The 26,833-nt window shown below is 49.5% G+C and overlaps 1 protein-coding gene across 2 annotated transcripts in view; it reads right to left on the reverse strand.

The window, feature by feature from the left end:
• ANO2 (anoctamin 2) overlaps nucleotides 1-26,833 on the reverse strand; it is a 380,970-nt gene that overhangs the window by 337,716 nt on the left and 16,421 nt on the right. For both annotated transcript variants that reach the window (XM_024347643.3, XM_024347642.3), the window contains exons 2-3: nucleotides 22,281-22,465; nucleotides 20,701-21,027 (exon numbers count right to left, since the gene is read on the reverse strand). In XM_024347643.3, the coding sequence (XP_024203411.3) occupies nucleotides 20,701-21,027; nucleotides 22,281-22,465 (512 nt within the window). The remainder of the gene's footprint in view (nucleotides 1-20,700; nucleotides 21,028-22,280; nucleotides 22,466-26,833) is intronic.

Raw genomic sequence — 26,833 nt, forward strand, 5'->3', positions numbered from 1 at the left:
GCTGAGACTTACTCCCTGGAACACATGGTTGTTTGGATCAGGCATCCGTTTCTGAGCCCCTCCTAGTCACGAGAGATTTCACTTTCCATGCCCAGTGTTTAGCACCCATCTAGAGGGCAGAGGACAATTTAAAAATGCGTTTGTGAATTTGAGTATGTTACTGAACTTCCATGGGCCTCCATCTGTAAAATGAGACGCTGATTAAAGACTCTCAAAGGTCCCTTCCAACTCTTTCTGAGTCATCGAGGGCTTACCATAAAATAAAATGGAAAACAACAACAACAACAAAAAAAAAACTAAAGTGAACTCTCCCTTTTAAAAAAAAAAAAAACATGGGGGAGCATTTGCTCTACCTCCGCATTTAACGTGTGGCCCCTGCCATCCTGGCACAGCCTGACCACAATCCCCTTCCCCATAGGTGGGGCCGGGACAGGAAATGGCCAAGCACACAGCATCTTCCCAACCTCCCCTCTGGTGCTCAGTCACTTCATCTGCTGAGTATTTAATTAGAACTGGTGATGGCTGTTTGGAAAGAGTCAAGGCCAAGAGGGCAGGAAGGCGTCTCCTTGTTCTCGGCTCAGGAGACTCAGAGAAAGCCCAACAGCTGGGACAGGTCTCAGTCTAGGTCATTCCCCTGCCGGCAGCACTTTGATGGCTTTTTGTATTCATCAATTCAGACGTTCTCCTGGGGAGGGCCTTGACTTCAGATGAGGTGGGGCCACTCTCAGCAGGGTCACTGATTCTCCTCATCCCATTCCCGACACGCTTTGCTTTCTGAAGCCTGGAAATACACATTTCCATACCGAGCAAGGCTGTAGCGGTGGCTGCAAGAGGGACCTGGAGATGTTAGCAAACCCAGGCAGGAAGTAACAATGAGCAGATTCAACCTGGAAAAATGCGGCCTTTGCATCTGGGGACAAATAATCAGAAACACAAATACTCAGGTGGGAGGGAGATGCTTGGAACAGGAAGCAGCCAGACAGCATTTGGACAGGAGCTTGCAATGTGATCTGGTGACAAAGAAATTGCTGGGGGATTCATGAGCTGGATGCATGGAGGTGATACCCCAACAAGAACAAGGAAGGAACAAGGGGGAGGCCAAGCAGCTGTTCTTTGCCTCCCTGGAGGCCACCACTATGTGGACCAAGGGTTTGAGATGGCAGCAAGAAAGGTTCAGGTCAGACTCTAGAAACATAGGGAGATATTACGTAAGGGCATGGGCAAGCCCCCTGGGAAGAAGTCTGAAGGACCCTGACATGCACAGCCTGTCCAGAGCTGGGGGCATGGATGAGGTGACCTTCAAGCATCTGATGCACACGACTGCATGATTCTGCAGAATACGGTGAGTGGACCTGCTCGGTAGGTGTTGCAGGAGACGAGAGATGGAGGAACTCAAACCAGCCAAAAATGGAATGGAAATTCAAGAGCTGGGAAAAACCACATGACCTGTTCTGAGTTGGAGACAAAGCTGGGAAAGGAACTCCTATTTGCAGATACACAGAATCCCTCCTCCTCAGGCCCACAAGGAAGATATTTTCCAATCCTGTTGCTCCATTGCCTAGGACATAAGAGCGTCAAAATGAGGCTCCAGAGACAATTCCCCATGTAAATTAGACTCCGAGGGGCCAATCACACAGATGCTATTTGACTTATTCCTTTGCCAACATACAGTTGCTCTGGAGGGATTTCGGTTAGATCTTAGGAAGAACTTCCTCCTGAGATTTGAGATACTGCATGAGCGAGCAAAAGAGGCAGTTTATATTCTCTCTTCCTACAGTCAGTTTATAGGCTAGATTACACTCAGAGATGTATAGAGAGGAAATATCCCCTTCCACTACAGCATAGTGAGAAAGCTACAGTGCACCTCACTTCGAACAAACTTGATATCTGAAAGTCCAGGATTAAAAAGCAGATCAATTAGGTTGCTTATTCACTTTTTTTAAAAACTCACGATAACAAGCTATATTAATACACTTAAATTTGGATGTGAGATTTAAGAATGGCATTCAAAATAGCTAGGCTGGACAAGATGGTTCATGCCTTTAATCCCAGCACTTTGGGTGGCTGAGGCAGGAGGATGGCTTGGAGCCAGGAGTTTGCAATCAGCCTTGGCAATATAGTGAGACCCCCATCTCTACAAAAGAAAAATTTAAAAATTAGCTAGGCATGGTGACATGTGCCTATAGTTCCAGCTACCCAGGAGGCCAAGGCGGAGGAAGACTTGAGCCCAGGAGTTAGAGGTTTCAGTGAGCCATGATCGCACCACTGCACTCCAGCCTGGCCAACAGAACAAGACTCAATCACAAAAGAAGGGAAGGGAAGGGAATGGGAGGAGAGGGGAGGGTAGGGGAGGGAAGAGGAAGGGGAGGAGGGGAGGAGGGGGGAGGGGAGGGGAGGAGGGGGGAGGGGAGGAGGGGGGAGGGGAGGGGAGGAGGGGGAGGGGAGGGGGGAAGGAGGAGGGGGGAAGGAGGAGGGGGGAGGGGAGGAGGGGGAGGGGAGGAGGGGGGAGGGGAGGGGGGAGGGGAGGGGAGGAGGGGGAGGGGAGGGGGGAAGGAGGAGGGGGGAGGGGAGGAGGGGGGAGGGGAAGGAGGAGGGGGGAGGGGAAGGGAGGGGAAGGGAGGGGAGGGGAAGGGAGGGGAGGGGAGGGGAGGAGAGGAGAGGAGAGGAGAGGAGAGGGGAGGGGAGGAGAGGGGAGGGGAGGGGAGGGGAGGGGAGGGGAGTTCTAGCTCAAACCAGGGCACAAAGGTGGATGACTTATTGATGGACCCAGGAATGCAAAGGTCTCTATGATTTTAGCTGAGTCTTCCTAGGGACCACCCAGCTTCCTGGTGAGGTATATGACATGGGGGTCTTAGCTCTTGGAAGAGCTTTAGAGACTCTAGAAAGAAGGAAGGACAAAGGCTGCTGTCTTTCTGAATGCAGACTCTCCACAGCACCGGACAATTGGGCAGTGTTGAAGTCTCATGCTGGTCTGTAAAGCCAGGCCAGAAGAGGAACTGGGAATAATTAGGATGGGAGATTACATCCAACTTACAGGTAGGTCATCCCAGAGGCCAGAAAAAGACAAAAGAGTTTGAGGGATCTTTGGACCTGATATTAAGAAACTCTAAGAACAGCTAATCCTGAGCTTCTGATATATGCCAGGCACTGCACTGGGCTCTTTAACATACATTATATCATTTAATTATTTGTTTCCTGGACAAATATTAAGCACGCACTATGTGCCATCCTTCTTCAAAACAATTCAGCCAGATTACTTATACAGAGAAGAAAACTGAAGTGATGTGAAGTATCATATAATTTCCCCACGGTTATATGTCCTCTAGTGGCTCAGCTGAAATTCAGATTCTGGCTGGCATTCTCACTGTGCTTTACACCAGAACCTTCTTCTTCAAGAAACCTTCCCAGCTCTGCCACTCTTGGTTCCAAGCATTACAGTAAGACAGCTAGGATGTGCAAAGATGTGTGTGTGTGTGTGTGTGTATGTGTGTGTAGACAGCAAGGTCTGTGCAGACAATTCACAATTATCCAAACTGGCAGAGATGATGAGTGGTAGCACAGATAAACCGCAGCCCTTTGGTCCTTTGGTCCTGGAGGGATTTGTACTCTGCATTTGAGAGTGGAAGATCCCAGCATATCTGTGTAATTCAGCCTGGTTTAGGCTAAGATTAATGACTGAATTAGCTCCCACTTCTGAGCATCCTAGCAGCAGGAAGGGGTGACCCAGAATGCAAGAGGTGGTGAGCAGATTAAGCACTCACCCTCCATGAGTAGCCCCCACATGGAGGAAACCCACACATGTACATGGGTCATCCTGCATGACCCTGGGCAATTTCCTGCCTTCTGCTTTCTTCATTAAACACTGACCTCCCCAAATGTGCCCACCACATGATCATCCCCTCTTTCTTCATCCCAGAGCAATGCAGGCCTGTGTGCTTGAAGAGTGTTCCAGCCCAAATGTTGCCTGGCTGCTGCAGCATTAGTCTCCAATGTAAGCAGCTTATGGAAGCTGGAGTAAAGAAGGGGGGACTCCCATCTGGGACCATGGTCCTTGAAAAAGGAAAGAGCCAATATGATGTGATTTCCAGAACCTGCTCCACCTGCTGGTGCCCAATACACCACCATTCACCTAAGGCTTTGATCCCTGAGAAAAATGCAGCTGCCGCAAAGCAGGGTTACACTGAAGGGTCTGAATGAGTGGGATTGGAAGGAGGGAGAGTGATGGGAAAACCACACGGAAGGGAAGCCACAGAAGAGGAAGGCTGAGTGTGCCCAGGGCAGACGCCTCGCAGGCCCACCATCACCTCTCCTGATGCCTGTAGCACGAATGAGCCGCGCACACACCTGTGGGTTTATCCCAGTACTGCTTCCGGGGGCAGCTGACGTTCCACATCGTCCTGTCCTCCCTGCCAGAGCCCCAGGTGGCTCCTGGCACCACACGGCCCCGACACGCCACAGCGCCCGATGCTCCTTCTCAATCTTCAAATTTTGCAGCGTCATCCTCTAGCCTTGCTCCCCCTGGGAAGCCTTGCTACCTCTCACCCCTGCCTGCTGGCTCCAGACCCATACACCTGTCTCAGGGGCAGTCCTGAGCAGACTGATTCTCACCACAAACACAGCCCAAGGGTAATTAAAAGGGATCTGCAGGGATCCAGCTCTTTCCCAACCCACAACCTCCCACCTAGGCTGACAGGAGGGAAGACAGGATCAGCAGAACGAAGGGAACAGGGAACAAAATGATAAGAAGAGGATACTCTCAAGTTCAGAGGTGTTCTTCTCCTCCCCTGAACTTTCTTAAGTGGCTGACAATCCAAACAGTGGACTCTAGGACTCCCCTTTCCCCATGCCAAGCTCAGACAGCAGGAACCTCATCCCTGGAGAGGGACGACATGGCAGTGACTGAGAGCTCAGGCTCAGGGTTTGAATCCCTCACTGGCAGCAAGGGTTCCCAGCGGGGTGAGGCTGGGGGATAACGCTGAAAGAATTGAAGGGAGCACCAGGTGCTGTTGCGTGTTAGGGCCACGTGGCACCTGGAGCCACCTGGGGCTCTGGCAGGGAGGACGGTGTGGAATGTCAGCTCCCCCATCACCCTGGGGGCAGTGCTGGGATGACCCTGATCAAGTTATGTAACTTTGGTTTTCTTATCTGCAAAATAGGGGCAGTGGTAGTATAAGCTTCATGGAGTGGTTTTAAAGATTAAATGAGTTACTTTATGTTCCTAGCACAGTAGAAGCATCTCTTATTACTAATAACTTCAAAAGCAGAAGTACAGTGATCAGAGAGGGAGGGGCCCAAGATTCATGAGGCCCCAGTGGCAGGAAAGAGAGAGCAGGTATTCCTGGCAACACTGAATAGGAAATTCCTGATGACTGGAAAAGTAAGATCCCACCACCAGAGAAGCCTTCGGGATAAGGAGGCAGTTCCTGACATACTGTCCCTAGGAAATCATGTCTGCGTCTTTTTTCTGAAGAGGCCATGACAAATCCGAGGCCATGACAAATCCAAGTCCATGACAAAGTAATCATTATGACCTTGGAATTTGCCCAATGGCACAGAGCCAGAGAAGGTTGAAAGAAAGAAGGCCAGAACTAGAAAAGAAGGAAGGGTGGAAAGATAGAGAAAAATCTGCTAACACCCCAGGGCTCAACCTCTTTCCCCAACAGGTCACCAAATCTCCAAAACACTGGACCAGAGGACAGCCTGTTCAGGGACTCAGGTTTACCCCACAGGTATCCTCTCTCTCACCTTCTTTCCCCCATCCCTTCATCCCACCCCAACTTCTAGCTTTGCTCTCTTCAGGCGTCTCCTCAGGGTGGGTGGCTCTGAGCGGGCTGCAGATTGCTGTGGTGTTTTCTTCCCAGACTGAGGAAGGAGATGGGAGAACCAAAGGCAATACTGCTATTGAATGAGAGGCAGGAATTGCAGAAGGTTTCAGCGCCGGAAAAGGATAAGAGCTGACGCGCAGAGATCCCAGGCTGCTATAAGTGGGGGCAGGGCTAGGAGAAGGCACCAAGGGCTTCCTCTCCAGTTGGCCTTCCCTGTCAACTCAAGCTCCTGGGCATCTCTGCCTCCCTGGAGCAACTCCACAATGTATTATCTTTGCTAGGCGTTATGCTTTGAATCATTCAACAAACAGCACTAAAGGCTATTATATTATCAATGTGTCACACATTGTTAAAAAAAAAAAAAAAAGAGGCCATCCATGGTGACTCACACCTGTAATCCCAGTACTTTGGGAGATGGTAGGATCACCTGAGGCCAGGAGTTCAACAGCAGCCTGGTCAACAGCATAGCAAGACCGCATCTCTATTTTTCAAAAATAAAATAAAGGCCAGGCGCAGTGGCTCACGCCTGTAATCCCAACACTTTGGGAGGCCAAGGGGGGCAGATCACGAGGTCAAGAGATCGAGACCATCCTGGCCAACATGGTGAAACCCAGTCTCTACTAAAAATACAAAAATTAGCTGGGCATGGTGGTGCGTGCCTGTAGTCCCAGCTACTCAGGAGGCTGAGGCAGGAGAATCACTTGAACCTGGGAGGCGGAGGTTGCAGTGAGCCAAGATTGCACCACTGCACTCCAGCCTGGTGACAGAGTGAGACTCTGTCTCAAAATAAATAAATAAATAAATAAATAAATAAATAAATAAATAAAAAATAAATAGAAATAAAAATAAATTAGAAAGACACAGTCTCTGTTCTAAAAGTCTTCAATCCATTCAGCGGTAAGCATAGCTCTAGAAGGTGTACTAGGTGCTTTGGTAATGTTGCCCAAGTACAGAATGAGGGGCATTAGATGATGGATGGATGCAACATAGCATCAAATAACATTTTTAAATAACAAGAAAGTCCGTTTTCAATTATCCTGCAAAAATAAAGTCTCTGTTTGTTTCCAATATGTCTTTAACCTCTCTGATGCTAGCTAAGCTTCCTTCTCAACAAAGAGTAAGCAGGCCCCGGTCTCGGATCTCCTGCAGCCAACAGTATCCAGCTAGAAATGAATGATGTTGTTTTGTTTCGGTTGTGCCTATTTTTATAATTATTGTCTATCTGTTGGCCAGTGATATTGGTTCTCCATTTCTGATAATGATAGAATGTTTCCCTTTAAAATAAATTTAAGTTTCAAAAGTGAGCCAATTTAACAAAAATATTCAGCAAATAATAGTCCAGATAGTAAATGGCTACGCCTAAATTTAGGAATCTAGTAAGTAGTGGTATTCAAACTCATAACCATGGTATTCAAATAACCAGTATTTGTGAAACCTTTTACTCTGGGAGCCCAGAAAAGAGGCAATTGGCATATATGCCTTGAACTGTTAACTCTCTGTTCATGAATTTTCTAATTTCCTAACAAGACAGTAAACTCCCTGCACCTTCTCCCTTTGGGGATGCCTAATCCACTCATCAGGCAGTTTCATTCATTCAGAAAATAGGAAGGAAATTCAACTCAGCCCATAAAGAGGGGGAAAAAAAAAAAGGAAAATTGAAGCACAAAGCTAGACAGGGTGGGAGAGCCAACTTTGGCTTATTTTATGACACATTACAATTCATGAAGTATTTCGCCCATGAACGGTGTGGGCTACAGATCCCAGATAAGAAAATAGACCCGGCATGGCTAAGAACCTTGCACAAAGACACACATCAGTGAACCTGGCCCTTCACTCTCCATACCCTAAGTTCTTCTTGCTACATTGTGCTCCTGGGGAGCCCAGTGGGGAAGGCAGCTCCCACGCATACCACTGATGCTCTCAGCCTTCAGCAGGCAGAGCTGGGTTGCCAGACCCTGCTCACAGGCGTGGCCTGAGTTGGTCTGAATGCAACCTCCCCAACTCCACAATGCACCGTGAGAGCAGTACATAACAACACACACAAACTCATAACCACACACGGGCAGCGTGTGCAGGGAGCCAGCAGCAAACCCACACCAGCTCCAAGGACCCTGGGGCTTCCACTCTGAAGCCTTTGGGGGTTCCCGTGTCTGCAGAGAACAACAGAACAGCACACCCATTAAATTCCACTCCTTCTGTTTCCTGTTCCTGAAAAGGTGCTAAGACTCACAAGTCCTCTCTGAGGCCTGAGAAGCCTTCACCCTCCAATGGCCTGTGGATGAGCTAAGTGTAAGTTCCCTGGGCTGGAAGAGCCCAGAAAGAACAGATAAACAGCATTGGCTAAAATATCCACAGTCAAATAGAGCCCAGCCCTTACCACCTGAGAATAATCAATTCCTGAGTGGAAACTCAACAAGGCAGTAATACAAATACCAGCAGTCACCCTATCCAAGCCGAGAGTCCGACTGCCCAGGGTGCTGGGCTGGACAGAAAGTCCAGCTGCTGGCCACAGTGGAGTGGTTTGCAGTAGCCGAGACTCCCAACCCAGTGATGCTCAAGGAATGGTAAACACATTCTGGGAGACATCAGAATGGACCCAGGGTTCCTTAGGAGGCATTAGGCCATAAATGGCAATTTCCATGAATCATCATGGAACCCTCTGACTTTAGCTAAGCTCCTGGGCAAGCCAAGAGAGGTAAGAGAAGATGAGGCCTCCTAAGTGCATCTGTCCCGCTCAGCAGACAGTGACACAGCTAACATCCCCAACAGCTGCTCTTCCTTTTGCTTCCATTGTAACTGTCGCTTTGTTTTCCCTTACAATTGTGTGCACAGAATAGGGAAGGCAGGGAATAAGTGGGGTGCACCATTGCTTGTATTGGTGCCTGAATGTAAACAGGAGCATTATCTCCTCTGGAGAATGGCCTTCACTCCACACAGAATCATGAGTCCACTCAGAACAAGAGTCATCCGCCTTTTGAGCAGAATGCATCATTACATGCTGTAGGTCCACAAAATAGCAGAGCAGGAAGGGGCCTTGGAGACTGGTGGGAGCTAGGAGAACATGCACAGATCATGATGCTGTTTGCAAGATCCTTTACAAAGGTTCTTAACGTACCAGCATGCTTAATTCCACCATTAAAACTAGGAATAATTCTGTAGAAAAACCCACAACCCAAACTAAGCCTAGAAATTAAACATGATTGGCCAATTCCACATGCTCCCATTAATATTCTCTCACTTCTCGCCCCCTCCTTTTGCCCTCAACAAGTACTTACTGGCAGGCAAGGGGTAACAGCTTCCAAAGGTTTAACAAAAAGATATGTTAGAACAACTGTAAATTGAGAAAACTATCTTTACTCATGTTACTTTTTAGTAAATTGCAAAAACATTATCAATTTTTTTATTTTGGTATAGACTACCTTACTCCAAGTCATGGGAACACAGTACTGTCAGATACATAGCTGGAGAATCCCTGATTTCACACCCAACCTTCTCTTTTTCCAGAATAGAAGTCGAGATCCAGAGAGAAGCCAGTTGGCAGCAGACAAGGTCCTAGAACCCAGGTCTTCCAGTGCTCAGCTCCCTTCTTGGGTTCAGGCACACCATGGACTAAACAACATGCTTCCAAAGTGCAGTTAGCTGTGCACACAGAGAGGCAGCTGCACAGCAGCACACAGGAGCCCAGCATCATCCCGTGCCCCACAAGTGCACCTGCAGCAGGACTCTTCAGGAGCCCTCTCTGGGCAGTGCGTGCCCAGAGAGCAGGCGGTGGGCGTTCCTATTTGATCTCCCTTCATACAGCAGCCAGGCAGGACTGCCATGCTCTACCTAAGGCTTCTCCTAGGCTTTGGGGAATATGTTCAAGGGCATGTAGGCATTTTGGGGCCATGGAATGGAACCTCAGGACAGTCAGATGAAATCTATGGACCCTACTCAGAATGTTTTTAAATGTATAAAATAATTATCCGAGGCAACAAGGAGACTAAATGTATAGAAACAGAGTTATCCAAATAGTTAAACATAAATTTGTGATATAGTAATAGACTTCCTTCTCTATTAACACATGAAATAATGAGACCTAGAGACACATCTAAAAATTGGCATAATTTCTAAGTAGAAATGAGTATAATTTGTTTTCAAGATTTGTGCAACAAATTTGATATGATACAAACCTATGTGTTTGTTGTTGTTGTTTTGTTTTTTGAGACAGTCTCACTCTGTCACCCAGGCTGGAGTGCAGTGGCACAATCTCGGCTGACTGCAATCTCTGCCTCCTGGGTTCCAGCGATTCTCGTGCCTCAGCCTCTGGAGTAGCTGGATTACAGGCACGTGCCACCAAGCCTGGCTAATTTTTGTATTTTTAGTAGAGACAGGGTTTCACCATGTTGGCCAGGCTGGTCTTGAACTCCTGACCTCAGTGGATCCACCCATTTAGGCCTCCCAAAGTATTGGGATTACAGGTATGAGCCACAGAACCTGGCCTCTATGTGTTACTTCTATTAGTGACAGTCACAGGAACTCATCTTAATGTAGGTTTTTGCCTATATTATTAATTGAAGTAAATACTAAATGTCAGTTAAATGTTGATGAAAATAAAGATGTAATTTTCTATCATTCAAGTTTGTGTATTCCATCCCTGAATTCTATCCACAAAACCCTCAAGATTCAAGAACCCTTGATGCTGTCATATGGCCCCAGGAGTCATCAGATATAAGCACACTAAGAAGCTGTCCAGGGGTAGCAGGGAGACTCTGTCTGCAGTGAAGGAGGACACTTAAGGCTGAAGTGGCCCCAAGAACCACCCTCATCATCTGTCAAGCCCAGATATAACCATTCTGTATCCTCAGACCTCAAAGCCTTAAAGACTCTGTCTACCACATACACCACCCACTTCAGCTAAACCTTTCAAACTTGCACGGTCCACGCCAGCATCTCAGCATCCTGAGGGTGAATTCTTCCTGGAGATCTGACAAGGGTAGGAAACACAGCTCACCCACTCCTGCTGGACCCCAGCATCTGCGGGCAGGGAGAGGGAAGTTGATTTCACCCAGACCTTCACAACAGAGTTAAGCCTTCCCAGTCCATCAGACCATCGGTCACTCTCCCAGGACTCTTTTCTCACCTCTGTTACTGCACTTTTAGACCCTATTTGATTCTCCCAGGTCAGGTCTGCTTCCCTGGAAAGCAGGGGCCATGTCTTATTCACCTCAGCATCCTCAGCTCCCAGCCCACCCAGGACCCAGCACCTAGTAGGTGCTCAGTAAATGTCTGCTACATGAAAGCAGGAGAGAGGGGCCAGAGACTGAGCCTGGCAGGTCCCTCCTGGCAGTTGCTTTACAGCTGCTGTGACTGCCCAACCAGCCCCAGACCGATAAAGACCCTGAACGTATCAAGTGACAAATGCAGAAGGGCTTTCCTTCTCAATGTGTGTCTCAGTCAATGTGTGTCTCAGAGCCCAAAACATCTAGCAGTGCCATGAAGAGGGACAATTAGCAAGATAGAAACCAACTGTCCCCCGAGTCTCTCTTCACCAAATGCAGACATTGATGTGAATGACAGTAGGAAGCACGGGTGATACTCAAGATATTTAACAACCAGCATAACACATTGCGAATCAGGGCAGGCACCAGCCACGAACACCAGGTACAGTCATACCAGGAATACCAGTCGGATAGGGAGATAATAACTTTGCTAGGAGGAAGACAGACTAACGCAAGGAAGCCAGACTCCCTTAGCTTATTTGTCTGCATAGACTCTATAATGTCAGTATTTAATCTGATTAAGGCATTAACCAGCAGTCTGACCTTGTGCCAGTCACATGTTCTCTCTGGGCTTCAGTTCCCGCTCTAAGATGAAATTGAAAGAAATTATCTCAAGCTGTTACAACTATAATGTCCTATGATCCCATCTTCTCACACATCACAGGTGGCACCCAGTAACAAAGAAAATCAGCAAAGCACACAGCTGGCTAAGGTGATACACAGACCAGAAACCCTTGACGAGGACAACCGTGACATTCGCTGAGCCGTAGCATCTGGTACTGCAGTTTGGGATATGGCAGATCAAAGCCCAGAAACCTCCTTCCAACCCCTTCTGAGGAATCCTAGAGATCTCCAGAAGCACCCTGTCAGTTGGTAAAAGACTCCAGACATAAAGGACTTGGAAAAGAGCCACACCCAGCTCCCTTCCTCCTCCGTGTAAACCCTCCGCCTGCTTTTCACTAGACCCACTGCCCAGCTTTGTGCAAAACCTGGACACTGCTCATCTCTGTGGGTGGGTGAGTGCCGCCTCCTGGGGAGCATAAGAGAATAAAGAACAAGAGGAGCAGAAGCAAGGAGACCTTGTTTCAAGGCCCAGCCCTGCTACTCACCCACTTGACAAGGTGCTTTACGTTCCCTAGTCGGTGAGAAAGGACATTAGCTGCTCTAACCTCCTCAGGGTTGGGGAGGTTGGGGTAGGGGGAGGCTAAAACGAGCATCAGAGGAGAATGCTGAAGGTTAATGTTTTCATTATAGAGTCTTTGGAGATGGAAATAGACATGTACCTGGATTTGGGGGCTTGGAGGCTTGCCTTGCCCCTCCCTGCTTTCCCTGTGCATCCCCACCCCAGGCTTCCCGGAGGCGTCCCCTCTGAGATCAAATCCAGCCAGCCCTACTGCGCCTCCCTGTCTCAGCTGTGCAGTCCCAGGGGCAGGGGCTGCACAGTTCTTTGTTGTGTTCCCCAAAGATCCCTCGGGGTAGGAAAGAGGCAAGGGAGAAGCCCAAGGTCCCAGCCTGCTGCCTCAGGGTGGGACAAGCGGGACAGGAACACAGCCAAGGCCAGAGGGAAATCATCGCATCTTCCCCAGTCATTAGTGTGAGCAGCAGCGGCACGACTGTTCCTACACTCAGGAGAGCATGGCAGCGTCACGAATAAACAGTAGAGACGAGGCCATCATTAAAACCCATATTTGCATTTTCCCCGCGTTTGCTATATCCTTTCCTAGGAACACAAGCCCCTGTTCCACTCCAGAGGAGAAAATAGCCTCATTTTATAATGGAGTCAATGGGGGCCTGGAGATCCCCATCCCATAGAAATACACCACGCCCCGATCCAGCACCAGCAGCCTGCCCTCTATGGATGTCCAAGACGGAGCAACGGGCAGGAAGGCCTCCAGGGGACGCTGTCACCCTAGAAAACCAAACAGCAAGGTTTTCCTAATGATTCTAAGCCCTAGTTTCCCCAGCAAAGCAAAACCAAGCCAGACTTGAGAATTATAAGAGGAGAACTGCTTCAAGACAAGTTTTATATAGGTAAGAGTGAGGAAGACAGCGGCAAGTCTGAGTGTTCGCCCTGTGAGGTGATGGACTGATCTGGGTCCCTAAAAATGGTCACCCAGGGCCAACCTGTGCTTCAGAGGCCACAGAGCAGCCTCCAGGGAGGGCAAAAAGCCCAGAGTCCAGTGGGCTCACAGCCCTGGCGCCACACGCTCCTTCTGGAAAGGAAGAATAGGTACTCCGTAAATCAGTCCCGCTTTGAATACGTAACTGCTGGCCTCTGCAGAGAATCTCCATGAATTCTGGGGAGGGAGGAAGAGAAAACTACTATAAAGTGCTTGGTTGGTTCTCCTCGGGATGACAAGGATCCCAGAAGCTCCAAAGCTCAGACGGGGTTCAAATCCCAGCAGGACCCCTTAGTGGCAGCGTGACCTTGGCCAAGCCACTTGGCCTCTCTCCTCCAAGATGGGAATAACACCCCCTTGCAGGGTATTCATGAAGACTAAATGAGCACAAGTGAAAGCAAAACCACACGTGATGAGGCTCACAAAAGGCACGCAGAAAAGTCCGTTTTCTTCCTTAAAACTATAGATTAAATCTCACTCTAAAGACAGAATTTCTGAAAGTCACCCCGACCTCTTCCTGAAAAGGAGGTGGAAAGTGGGATGGCGACAGAGCCTGAGAAACAGTGGCAGCTGGTTTTAAGAAAGTGAAGCCTTTGGGACGCCGAGACAGGCGGATCACACAGTCAGGAGTTGGAGACCAGCCTCAGCAACATGGTGAAACCCTGTCTCTACTAAAAATACAAAAATTAGCCGGGCATGGTGTTGTGCACCTGTAATCCCAGCTACTCAGGAGGCTGAGGCAGGAGAATCACTTGAACCCGGGAGGCGGAGGTTGCAGTGAGCCAAGATTGCGCTACTGCACTCCAGCCTAGGCGACAGAGTGAGACTCCATCTCAAAAAAAAAAAAAAAGAAAAAGAAAGTGAGGTGACATTCTGATTTTCTCAGTCCTCTCTGCTAAATGGGCCTCGCTGGGAGGGCACGATGTCACACACCCAAGATATCCCCCTTTGACTCAGTGCTGCAATTCAGGTTGACATGCCGGACATCCAGGCTCTGCCAGACCTACAGGGTGAGGAGTCAGGGGTCAGAGACATCTCATGGCCTAGGAGGAGGGAGTCTCCTCTCTGCAGAGAAAGGATTTGGGCGATTCCTGGATTCGCACCTGATACCGAGACAGAGTAGGGCTCCACCTCCCGAAAGCAGCTGTGGGCCCCCAGGCTTCCCTGATGGTACGCTGTCCCTTCCAAGAACAGCCCGTAGACCTGCTGGCGATGCCAGGCCACGCTGAATTTTAAAGCCAACTTCTGCTATCAGTTCCCTGGTGGTCCCCCAATCTCAAGAAAGCCAGCCCCTAGTAAGGGGGCACCTGGCCTCCCTGTCATGCCGTTCTCCATTTCCAATTTCAGCTATCTAGCTGCCCACAAGGATGAAGCTTGGGGCCATGTCTGCTAGGATTTCAGGGCCTGCAAGGTGAGAGGTCTTTAGCTAAAAGTCTACAAACATGCCCTCCTGGCTTCCACAGGATTGTACTGTGCCTGGTTCTCAGACCCCTCCCTCAGGTGCCCCTGGTGACACCCATGAATGTGAGTCTCTGCCTCTGCCCTGCTCGCTCTCTGGGTCAAAGCAGGAAGTTTCTTTAAGAGACAGTGGCAGGAGGTGGGCCAACCAGACCTCCCCAGAGCTGTGTCAGAGCCTGTTCAGCTCACCCACTCGCAGTCCCGCCAGGACTACAGGAAACTCTCTGGACACTCAAGGCTGGGGCAGTCTCCTGAACTGCTTAAATTAGCTCCCCACTCTGACGCAATGCACAGCACCAACAGGTGGCCCTCATTTATATGAATTGGTAGTGAGGGTGCAGACGTCTCTGTCACCCGTAAGCATCTCCAACGGTGTCTTTAAATGAAATTCTAATCAAACGGTCAAACTAAGAAAGCAAATGTTCATACTTGAAAGAAAATTTAGTATTTTATCAAATGACATATAAAGACATTTGATAAAATGCTGAATTGTCTTTAAAATATGAACATGGACAATATCAATACATGGAAATATGCACAAAAAATGAAAAAGTGAAATGCCAAATGGAAGGTATGCACCAATTATCATCCTGTCAAAAGCATGCCCAGGTATCAAGGAGGGTGCGAAGTGAATTCTCTGCTATTCAGAGTTCAGTGGACGCGAAGTTCTTTTGATCTGTAAGGCTAAGTGAATCATTTTTAATGGGTCTCTGATAGGAACCCATTTGCTCTCCATTTGCCTTAAAGTCAATGAACCCAGAGCCTAAAAGATAGCCCAGCTCAGAAGGGTGGGACAGCTGAGCAGGGGGGGCCACCGCACCTACTCTTCAAACTGCCACCAGGTGCAGTCAAGCAAGTCTCCCTCTCCTGTGAAGCCCCCATTCCAGGCTGCTGCTCACAGCCAAGGCCAAGCATCTTAACGTGGTGAAAAGTTTTTCAGAACCTCACAGCCTCCAGCTGATGAATCTCCAACCACAGTTTAACACCAACATGGCATGAAGGGAGCAGGGGATATCACAGAATGCTGCCCCAAAGGAGGCGACGATTCATTCTCGATCCTTTTTTGCAGTGGCACACAACTGGAAGCAACCTAAGTGTTCATTATTACTAGAGGAGTGACTAGGTACACAATGGTGGCTGCAAACTGCTCATTCGTTAAAATAATGGAGTCTGGCCAGGCACTGTGGATCACCCCTCTAATCCCAGCACTTTGGGAGGCTGAGGTGGGTGGATCTCTTGAGGTCAGGAGTTCAAGAACAGCCTGGGCAACATGGTGAAGCCCCGTCTCTACAAAAAATACAAAAATTAGCTGGGCATGGTGGCACACACCGCTGGTCCCAGCTACTCAGGAGGCTGAGGCAGGAGGATCACTGGCACCTGGGGAGTTGAGGCTGCAGTGAGCTGAAATCACACTGCTGCAATCCAGCCTGGGTGACAGAGTGAGGCCTGGTCTCAAAAATAAATAAAAATAAAATAATGGAATCAATGTACATGCAGAATGTGAATGGATCTGAAAAATAAAGTGCTAGAGAAAAAAGTAAAAAACAGAATGGGCTATAAAACAGTACCTTCTATGTAAATTAAGAATGCATACAGTTCTGAGAAACTGTCACCACCAAGAGAAGTCTTAGGAGACCTGACAACTCTGAACAGAAAAATTGCAGCAGGTTAAAAAAAAAAAAAAAAAGGCAGCAGTAAGGAAATCTGAATAAAATGCGAATTTTAGTTAAAGATAATGTGTCAATATTAGTTCATTAACTGTAACAAATGTATCCTATTAATGTAAGGTGTTAACAATACAGGAAACTGGGAATGGGGTAGATGGAAACTCTCTGTACAATCTTCCAATTTTTCTGTAAGTCTAAAACTGTTCTACACAATAAAGTCTTCTTTTTAATTAAAAAAAAAAAAAAAAAAACACTGTATCTTTTCCAGAATGACAATGCCTTGGAATGACTGCCTGCGAGGTAGCAGGCAGTGCAGAGTCAGGGGGAGATTTAAATAAATAACTCAAGTTATTGTGCAGATCAGTGATAGCAATGTGCCATGGCTGAAAAGTAGAGTAAACTCAACGCTTTACATGCGAGGTCCCAGCACTGATCATAATAACTACCTTTTGGAAGACAGAGACAACGCTGCAAGACAGTAGGCCACAATGAGAGGTGGAGGCCTGATGACGCTGGGGGAGGCTGTGTCACCTGGAGTAGCCTCATGAAGAAGTGCTGAGTGGCCTTGAAGCCATGGGTGGGGGCTGAGAGGGAGGAGTCTGGGTGGTTATACGACAGGAACAACAACCCAGGACCCCAGTCTAACACTGGTCAGTCGCAAGAGCCATCTCTTTGCCCTCCAAATTCCCAGCCAAAGCGGGGAACATCTGACAGAAACCAGAATGAAGCATGGTGGGGAGACGGGGGCAGCCAAGATGGGCAGTGGTGTTGATAGTAGCATTAAGGGTGGCCAGGACCGTTACATTTTAATTTCGGATCCATAGTGAATAATTTTTAGTGTATGTCCGCAATGTTTCATTGTACATGCTAAGAAAAAAAAAAGTATTCACTGTTGAACTGAAACTCAAATTTAACTAGGCATGCTGCATTTTTGTTTGCTAAACCTGGCAACAGTAAATAATAATAATAGCAGTAATATTCTTTGTTAGTGTTCTAGGTACTTTATTTAGTTACCTTGTTTCATCTTCATAATAACCCAGTGAAGAAAGTACTGTTATTATTATTCTCTTTTTTCTTTTCTTTTTTTTTTTTTTTGGAGACAGGGTCTTGCTCTGTCACCCAGGCTGGAGTGCAGTGGTGCCATCTCAGCTCACTGCAACTTCCACCTCCAGAGTTCAGGCAATCCTCCTGCCTCAGCCTCCAGAGTAGCTGCGACTACAGATGCGCACCACCACACCCAGCTAATTTTTTGCATTTTTAGTAGAGACAGGTTTTCACCGTGTTGGCCAGGCTGGTCTCAAACTCCTGACCTCAAGCAATCCATCCGCCTCACCGTCCCAAAGTGCTGAGATTACAGATGTGAGCCACTGCACCCAGCCCTGTTATTTCCTTTTTATAGACCAGGAAGCTTTACCAAAAGGATGAGGTAACCTAAGCAAGGTCTGAGCTAGTAAGTCAGGCCTGGAATGTGAACATATGTAATTGGCCTTAAGAGCTCACCCTCTTGAGCACAGACATACTGCTTCCCAACCAGGCAGCTGAGTGAAGCCCTGGCCTCTGCTCCCTAAGACCCAACAACAGAGGTACGCACTGCAGCTCCCACATTGGTAAGTTCCTGGAGCTCAGAATGCATCTTTACCTTGGAGAGACCATCTCAGCAGACCCCAGCTGGAGCCACCAAGTGAGCTTTGGGTTTCAAAAAGTGAAAATCAGCACTCCCACAGCAAGGAAGCCTAACGCATCCCTAAGACAGCTCCCTCTTCCTACATGGGTGGAAAGACTAACCCAAGAAGAGTGTCTTCTGCCTTAAGGGTCTGGCAAAGCAGCACAGGCCAGCACCATGAGGCATGAGCCAGGCCACATGCCATTCTGCCTAGGGACAGGGGAAAGGAAAGGATGAATGACCTCTGGGGATCCCTTCCAGTTTGAGGAAAGCATTAACTTGAATCTTTTTTTTTTTTTTTTTTTTTTGAGACAGAGTCTCCCTCTGTCGCCCAGGCTGGACTGCAGTGGCACAATCTCACCTCACTGCAACCTCCACCTCCCAGGTTCAAGCGATTCTTCTGCCTCAGCCTCCCAAGTAGCTGGGACTACAGGCAAGCACCATCACGCCTGGCTAACTTTTTGTATTTTTAGTAGAGACAGTGTTTCACCATAGTGGCCAGGCTGGTCTTGATCTCTTGACCTCATAATCCTCCAGCCTCAGCCTCCCAAAGTGCTTGGATTACAGGCATGAGCCACCGCACCCAGCCAACTTAAATCTTATCAGGCAAACTTCTGATGAAAATGGCACCTCAAGCCTCAGCATGACACCTTTTAAAATCATCATGATGAGCATTTATTGAGCACCTATTATGTACCAGACATTGTGCTGAAATTTTCATTGCTCCATCTAATGATGAGGCATGTTTAAGTATAATCCAGCAAGGCATCTATTACTTTGCAGATAAGGGACCTGAGGTTCAGGGAGGTCATTCATATACTCAGTTGACACTTATTAAGCACCTATATGTGCCAGAGTCTGTCCTGGGTGCTGGGGATGTGCAGCGAGCCAAACAAGATCTCTGCCTTCATGGAGCTAGTGGGAGCACAGATAAAAAACAAACAAAAAAAGTCTATCATTGTTATTCCAGGTGGCAATGCTAAGTGTGATGAAGAAAAGTAAGGCAGGATTGAGGGACAGAGAGGGACGGGGTGGGGGTATTTTGGCTAGGATGGTCAGGGAAGATGTCGGGAAGGAGGTGACATTTGAGCACAGACCTGAAGAGAAGGAATGTGATGCACAGGTCTGAGGAAGAGTGCCCAAAGCAGAGAGGGCAACAGCACAAAGACCTGAGGTCAAGGTGCCCAAAGCAGAGAGGGCAATAGCACAAAGACCTGAGGTCAAGGTGATCAGCCCACACTCAAGATGAGGCCCGTGACCTGCAGGAAGGTAGGGAGGGTGGGAAGGGTAGGAATGAGTTTGGGGGAGATGGCAAGGGAAGGTCATTTTTTTTTCTTTTTTGAGACGGAGTCTCGCTCTGTCGCCCAGGCTGGAGTGCAGTGGCGTGATCTCGGCTCACTGCAAGCTCCGCCTCCCGGGTTCATGCCATTCTCCTGCCTCAGCCTCCCGAGTAGCTGGGACTACAGGCGCCCAACACCACGCCCAGCTAATTTTTTGTGTATTTAGTAGAGACAGGGTTTCAAGATGTTAGCCAGAATGATCTCGATCTCCTGACCTTGTGATCCGCCCGCCTCAGCCTCCCAAAGTGCTGGGATTACAGGCGTGAGTCACCGTGCCTGGCAAGGGAAGGTCATTTTTAAAGGATCACTGTGGTGTGGATAAATGGATGGATGGATGGATGGATGGATGGATGGATGGATGGATGGATGGATGGATGCATGCATGCATGCATGCATGGGTGGGTGGACAGATGGGTGGATGAATGGGTGGATGAATGGATGGATGAATGGATGGATAGGTGGATATGTGTATGAATGGATTTCCATGGATTCCCTTGCATTGACCAGAGGTGAGAGTATCTATAGCTTATAGGTTGATAAAATACGTCCTATGTATGTCCCAACTCAGTTTCCAAATACATCTCAAATCAGCTCCCTCAGGGGACCCCAGACAAGCGCATTCCTTAGTGAATGAGATTGATATAGAGGAATTTTATTTCAAAATTCAACAAGGAAACTAGGTCTTCCTCCCAAGGAAACCATATGGAGAAGGCCACTAGATGTGGCCTGAGAATGTCAAGAAGAAATTTCTTGCCTTTAATGTCTAACTAGGCTAACTCCCAACTCCCAAAGAACAGATTGGCACACCACCGCCCCACCACTACTACCTGGAATCCCCTAATCAGGACCACTAGCAACACAAGACTCTTTCTCAAGTCCTTGGGCAAGAAAATCTGGTTTCTCCAGGCCAGGCACGGTGGCTCACGCCTGTAATCCAGCACTTTGGGAGGCCCAGGATGCCAGATCAGAAGGTCAGGAGATCGAGACCATCCTGGCTAACACGGTGAAACCCCGTCTCTACTAAAAAAATACAAAAAATTAGCTGGGTGTGGTGGCAGGCACCTATAGTCCCAGCTACTCGGGAGACTGAGGTAGGAGAATGGCAGGAACCCAGGAGGCAGGGCTTGAAGTGAGCCAAGATCGCGCCACTGCACTCCAGCCTTGGTGACAGAGCAAGACTCCGTCTCAAAAAAAATTTAAAAAAAAAAAAAAAAAAGGAAGAAACAAAATCTGGTTTCTCCAGCAGAAAAAAAAGTCCACCTGCCAGAATAAAGCCTAGGCTCTCTGTCAGGTGGCACTGCTCACTAGGAGCCCAGTTCTGTGGTACCATTCCATCTCCAAGTCCCTGGCCACCCGCCTGACTCACCTCCAAGTCCTTCTCAAGCTCCAGTCCAGCCTCCATCAGATTGTGCTCAAATTCCTCCCGCTGCTCCTTCCTCTCCTCCTCCAGGGCATCGAGCGGCCCCAGCTCAATGTCACCTGGGTCCCCAGCATGAGGCTCCTTGCCTGTCTCCCCATTGGAGACGATAGCCAGCGAGTGGCCAGGGAAGCCTTGGGCCAGGTGCGCCCCGCGTTTCCGGTAGTGGTAGGCGAGCACATAGTCGACCTTCCTCTGACTGTCATGGAAGTGCATGCGGCTAAGACGGGCCTCCAAGGACACAGGCTCATTGGCATCCAGATAGTTGTTGATGACCTGGCCAGAGAGAGAGGAGAGGCAGGGCAAGGTCTGGTGAGTAAGGGGTGAGAAACAGAGGAGGCTGATCTATGCTCTGGGCTCAGGGAAACGGACTCAGAAGCAAGCCCCTCAGGCCCAAAGGCCCCCAGTGCCCCCAGTAAAAGGACCGAATGGCCTAAGTTAATCTGTCATGCCAGCTTGCGAGGCCCTCCACCCACCTGTTGACAGTCTGGGCATCGGTGCCTTCACACATGCTCCAGCATCCATGCACACACATACTCACACACAGACTGTACCTGCAGCAGCAAACCCCTCACAACCGCACTCCTGCCTCCACACACAGAACCACACGCCCACGCCTGCACACACACATGCAAGCACCTGCAGATGCACATGCAGCCACCTCTACCCTTGTCTCCCTGCACCAGCACTCCTGCACCATACAGGTGAAGGGGCCTGTGTACACACGTATCTACCCGAGTGCGCTCTAACACACACACCCCCTTCCACAGGCACCATGGCCCACACACGCTCACCTCCTTGCAGATCTGCACCTCTGCCTGCAAATACACTACATATTTAAACACAGAATACTCACAGGCAGGTTCTCTGGATCCATTGGAACAAAGACCAATTTCTAGTCACCAGACCCGACCCCTACCTTCCCACCCACGGGAATTCACCAGGCACTATTCACAGCCCCACATCCTCCTCTCCAGCCACTGGTGAGGACCCTGTCAAAGACAGCAGCAGGGAACTGACTTCTGCTGTCTTCCACTCCAGAGGTGGGGAGGTGGAAAGAAGAGGAGGAGAGAGAACACGATGAAGCAGGGGAGGGACCGGCCTCTCCCCGTGGGTGTTTCCCTGTTTATTACTGGTTTGAAACCCAGCTGCCTCTGCAGCCACCTGAGAGGTCACCTGGGCAACCAGATGAAGCTCCAGGCACAAGGGAGAGACTCAGAGCCACCACAGCAGAGAAGACAGTTGCTCAGGCTTGCAGGAGGGGAACCAGGGGGCCTGCAGACCAACTGGCAGCATCGACTGGCCTCCCACGCCTCTTCCTTTCCTGACCCTCCTCTGACCAGAACAGGGCACTGGGAAAGTGTGCCTGACTTGGAGACAGAGAAGAGAAAAGGCCCTACCCAAACCTAGGTCTCTCTCTTTCACGCACACATGTGCTCCCAACTGGAGGATCCCCCAGACCAGAGGCTCCTTGGTGGCCTGCAACAGGGCTGGCCTATCCCCCCACCCCACCCCCGCCCAGTACTCACAGAGCTGCTGCGGGTGCTCTCTCCACCGCAGGGCTGGCCAGGATCTCTGTTGGAACCGCCCTGCAGACCTGGGGCCCCGGGACCTGGCATCTTGAGACACTGCTGTGCATGTTTGGGGCCCTGGCCCCCTCTGGACCCTGCCTGAGGGCTCAGCCGGCGTGGGGAGCCAGGGAGCAGGGGTATATCTGTGAGAGGGAAAGACAAGGGAGGCAAAACAGCCTCAGGTGAAGGAAATCCAAGACACTGAGGTACTGAGTGTACTCAGACACTAGCCCTGAGAAAATGGCCCATTTTGCTTCACAGCTGCCTCCTTGGTTAGTCCCTAAAGCCCAGGTTCACACTGGCCACAAGGGAGGGAGCATGGAAAAGGAAGTGCGGCCCCCTGACTGCATACACACACGCATACACACATACACACACACGTACACACACCCACATACACACACACATGCACACATACACACACGCACACACATACACACACAGACACACACAGACACCCACATACACACACATGCACACATACACACATGCACACACACACATACACACAGACACACACATACACACATACGCACACACACACACACGCGCGTGCACACACACCCACATACACACATGCACACATACACACACGCACACACACACATGCACACACACGCACACACATACACACACGCACACGTACACACGCACACACACATACACACACAGACACCCACATACACACACACACACACACACATACGCACACACACAGCGTGGAGCCACCAGCAGGAGCTCCTTCGGATCATGGCTGTCATAATCTCTCATAATTCCCAGATAAGAAAGGGGTGGCACTGATCAAGCCAGGGTGGTGGGGGGGCACTGCCTGGAGAGACACCTTGAATTAATACCAAAGGCTTAGGCTTTGGGCCTCTCCCGTGGCAGCAGCACCAGCCGGCACCCTGGCCAGCCCCCACCTCCCTCGGGGACAGAGCAAGGACAGACCAAGGGGGCCCTCTGAACAACTGAACAAAGGACTGTCCTCCAGTGTCCTTTCAGGGTCCTCACGCACCTGCTGCCTCTACCCAGGCCCCAGAGGTCTGCAGCCCCTTCTCGGCAGGAATGCAGGACCACTTCAGAAAAATTCCAGTGTCTCCCCTGAAGGGAAAGGTCCCCAGTAGGTGATGGAATGACCGCATGTTAGAATTGGAGGGAACAGAGAGTAGATAGTCCAGCTGCACTTTGCACAGACCCCACTGGAACCACGAGTTGCCAAGGTCTCAGGGCAGGTCAGACTCAATCTATTCTCTCCTCTGAGAAACACTTCCTTGCAAAGCAACACAGCCAGGGCCCAGGCTTAAACCTCAGCTCTGCCACTTGCCAGCTCTAAGACTTCTTTGTGCTTGTTCTCTAGCTGTAAAATGAGAATCTCAAACTTGCAGGATTGCAGTGAGAATGAGAATAAGAGATAATGCCTGCAAAGCACCCAGAGCAGTGATTAGCCTGACGGCATGTGATCAAAGGCTGTGATTAGAATCGTTAGTGTTTGCATTTTAACCTCCAAGTGAGCAGAAGTAACACCTTATGTCTCCAACTCAGCCCTAAGCACCTGCTCAGTGAATGAATGAATAAAAGGCAACTCTTCCGGTCTGTTGAAACAGAACTCCTGGCCCTTTGCCAACTTGTGGAGCAGCCCCTTAGGTGCTCAGCCCTCCAGCGCAGTTTCAGGGGTCCTAGAACATTCGGTCCCTGCACTTGAGAAACATAATCTCTTTATGAAGACAGAGCTGACATGCAGGAAACACAACTGTGACCAGCAGAGGAAAGCTTTCATCATTCCTTTCTATACTGTGGGCTCTAGTCCACACTGTGGGAGACCAGAAAGACTAAGTCAAAGTTGGCTTCTGGGGTAACTGAGCCACAGCTGGGTCCTGGAGGGTGGGTAGCTTCTGAAAGGCCGGGAGGCACGGGAGGCACTCCCTAGGGAGACAGCACAGAAGGGCAGGCGTGGGCACGCCTTGTGGGAGGAAAATGAAAACTCAGGACCCCATATCACTCTGCCGAAAGGAAAATATTAAGCCGAAAGCTGAGTCAGGCAAGACACTGCCTTTCCTTTTGTTCCTAAGCAGACAGCTACAGATAAAAGGCTAGATAGCTCCACAGGCAGCTACTCTATATTCACCTTGTCCAAAGCGCAAGATGAATACATCATTGATAATTCCCTAACTGCTCCTTTTCTCTTGCAACATGCAGATTCCCACAGCCTCCCTCTTTCCCCCGCAGCCTGCTTTTCCCCGTTAAATATTGAAGCCCTCAAAATGATCTTTGGAGAAAGACACAGACCTCTCTTCCAACCACATTCTTAACGTTGGCAAAATAAACTAAATTGATTGAGGCCTGTCTCAGATATTTTCTGGTTTACATGTGATGGGGCTCAGGCTCAGGGCTCTAAAAAAGGGGCTTCCTCCCTTGTGCCCAATCTCGCCTCCTCCCACTTCCCTTGTGCCTTCCTGCATGCCTGCCCCACAAGTGCCTGAGAACAGAACTTGGAACAGAAGGACCCTACCCCAGAGAAGACCTGGAAACCTCTAGATGCATGTCTAAAAAGCCCAAAACCACTGGATACATCACTGGGGAACATGATAAAGATGATGTTCACTCAAGGGCCACCCTACCCTGGCAGCTACATTCAGATTTGCACCTGTGGCTCAGAGTAGCTCAGATTCAAGGGCAATGCAAAGCTTTGGTCCAGCTGCTGTCCAGGAACCACCATCCCCTAAAGGTGCCACCTGGAGTTTGAGGCTGACATTCAGGGCCCTCACTAGCCATCGCAGTTGCTCCCCCGGCTCGCTCTCTGACACACGGATCCGGCTGCCTGGGAACTCTGCTTCCCTTCTCTCCCTCTCCCCACAAGTGATTAGAGCACAGCACACGGTTCAGCCATCCCAGCCGTCCCAGCTCTGGAGAGGCACTCCAGGCAATAAAGACACAAGGGAGCCACCTTCAGACGTGAGAGGAAGGCCAAGGGGAACACGAGTGACGCCTGCCCTCAGGAAGGGGAAGGGTGGGGCAGGTGAGCACACACCTTGAGAACTCCCTAAGAAGCTTAGAAGAGGTGAATGAGGTCAATTAGAAGGAAAGGCCATCGTACACAGCCTGTGGAACGTGTCACCCATTTGGAAAGAATCTCCTTCCTTCACCGTTGCCTTGGCTCTCCTTCCACGCTGCCTTGAACAACAGATCCTTGGGTGTTCATAACTGCAATGCCGTGAGGGTGGGGGCATGGCTTACCCACGTCTGGGTTGAGGAGATGGATGTCATAAGGCTGGGGCCTGGCCCTTTCTCCACGTTCCAGCTCTCTCCCTGGGCACTCTCATCCACTCCAGAGACCTTCATTGTCACCTATTGCTGACGACACTCAAGTTTCACTCTAACTCTTGCTCTCCTGCAGGCACCAGGTCCACACATTCCCCTGCCTGCTCAGCATCTACACTTGGATGTTTCCCAGCCCCTCAAAGTCAACATGCCCAAATCCAAACATACGATCTTCTCCAAAACAGGATTCTTTCTCAGCATTTCCTGCTCCTGCAAATGCTCCACCAAACAGTCAACGACCTGGAAATCTAGAAGCAGCCTTGATAGCTGTTTTTCCTCATGCCCCATGTCCAATTTGGTACCGATCCTATAAACTTTACCCCTGAAATATCTGCCAAACCCCTCTGTTCTTCACCTTTCCATGAGTCCCACCCTAGTGCCAGCTCTCAGCCTCCTTCACCTGGAGGACGGCGATGCCCTCCTAACAGGTCTCCCTGCTCCCTGTCCCTGTTCCCCACGAGGCAGCCAGGGGTCCTTACAAAACATCCATCTGGCCATGACACCCTCAAGAGCACAAACTTATGGGGCTCCCATGGCTCTCGGGCTGGGACCCTGCATTCTGCTCCGCCAGTCTCCACCCCCTCTCTCCTGCTGGCTCCCTGGGGTCCCGCCATACACCTCTGCTCTAGCACACCACGCTCCCCAGCCCAGCATCCTACATGCATTCTTCCCTCTGCCTGGACCATGCTTCCCTACACACTCTTCATCTAGTTGTGGGCCACCTACTATTTTGGTCCTTAGGGACCCAGAAAATCCAAAGCAATCCATTCTTGCTTCAAAAAGCTGCTAATCAAGGTGTAAGACCAGAATATTCAGATACTACTAAGAAAGCTAATTTCCTTCCAACCTAGACATGAGTAAGGTTCCACAAGTTGGGTTGTGCAGGATTGGGAGGAGGTGCAGGCCACAAGGACCCATGTGATGTTGTCGGAGGAAGGCCTCGCCACCAGCACCCTGCCCCAAGACAAGCCCTTTCTCTGAGCTTAGTTTTTACTTCCGTGATTTGGGGGAAGGTGTCATTATTGTATCTTTTCCTCATAAAGTGAGTGTGATGATACAGTAAGAGAAAAGATTAACATTCCTTGGAAGTACATGAGCTATGAAAAATGCACAGGATAATTATCAAACCCTACTTCAGGACGTCCATGCTGCCTCCTTCATCCGTCTCTTCTCCACTTCATTCCAGCTGCTCT

Source organism: Pan troglodytes, chromosome 10 (genome assembly GCF_028858775.2).
Source record: "Pan troglodytes isolate AG18354 chromosome 10, NHGRI_mPanTro3-v2.0_pri, whole genome shotgun sequence".
In the NCBI taxonomy this organism is placed as follows: Eukaryota; Metazoa; Chordata; class Mammalia; order Primates; family Hominidae; genus Pan; species Pan troglodytes.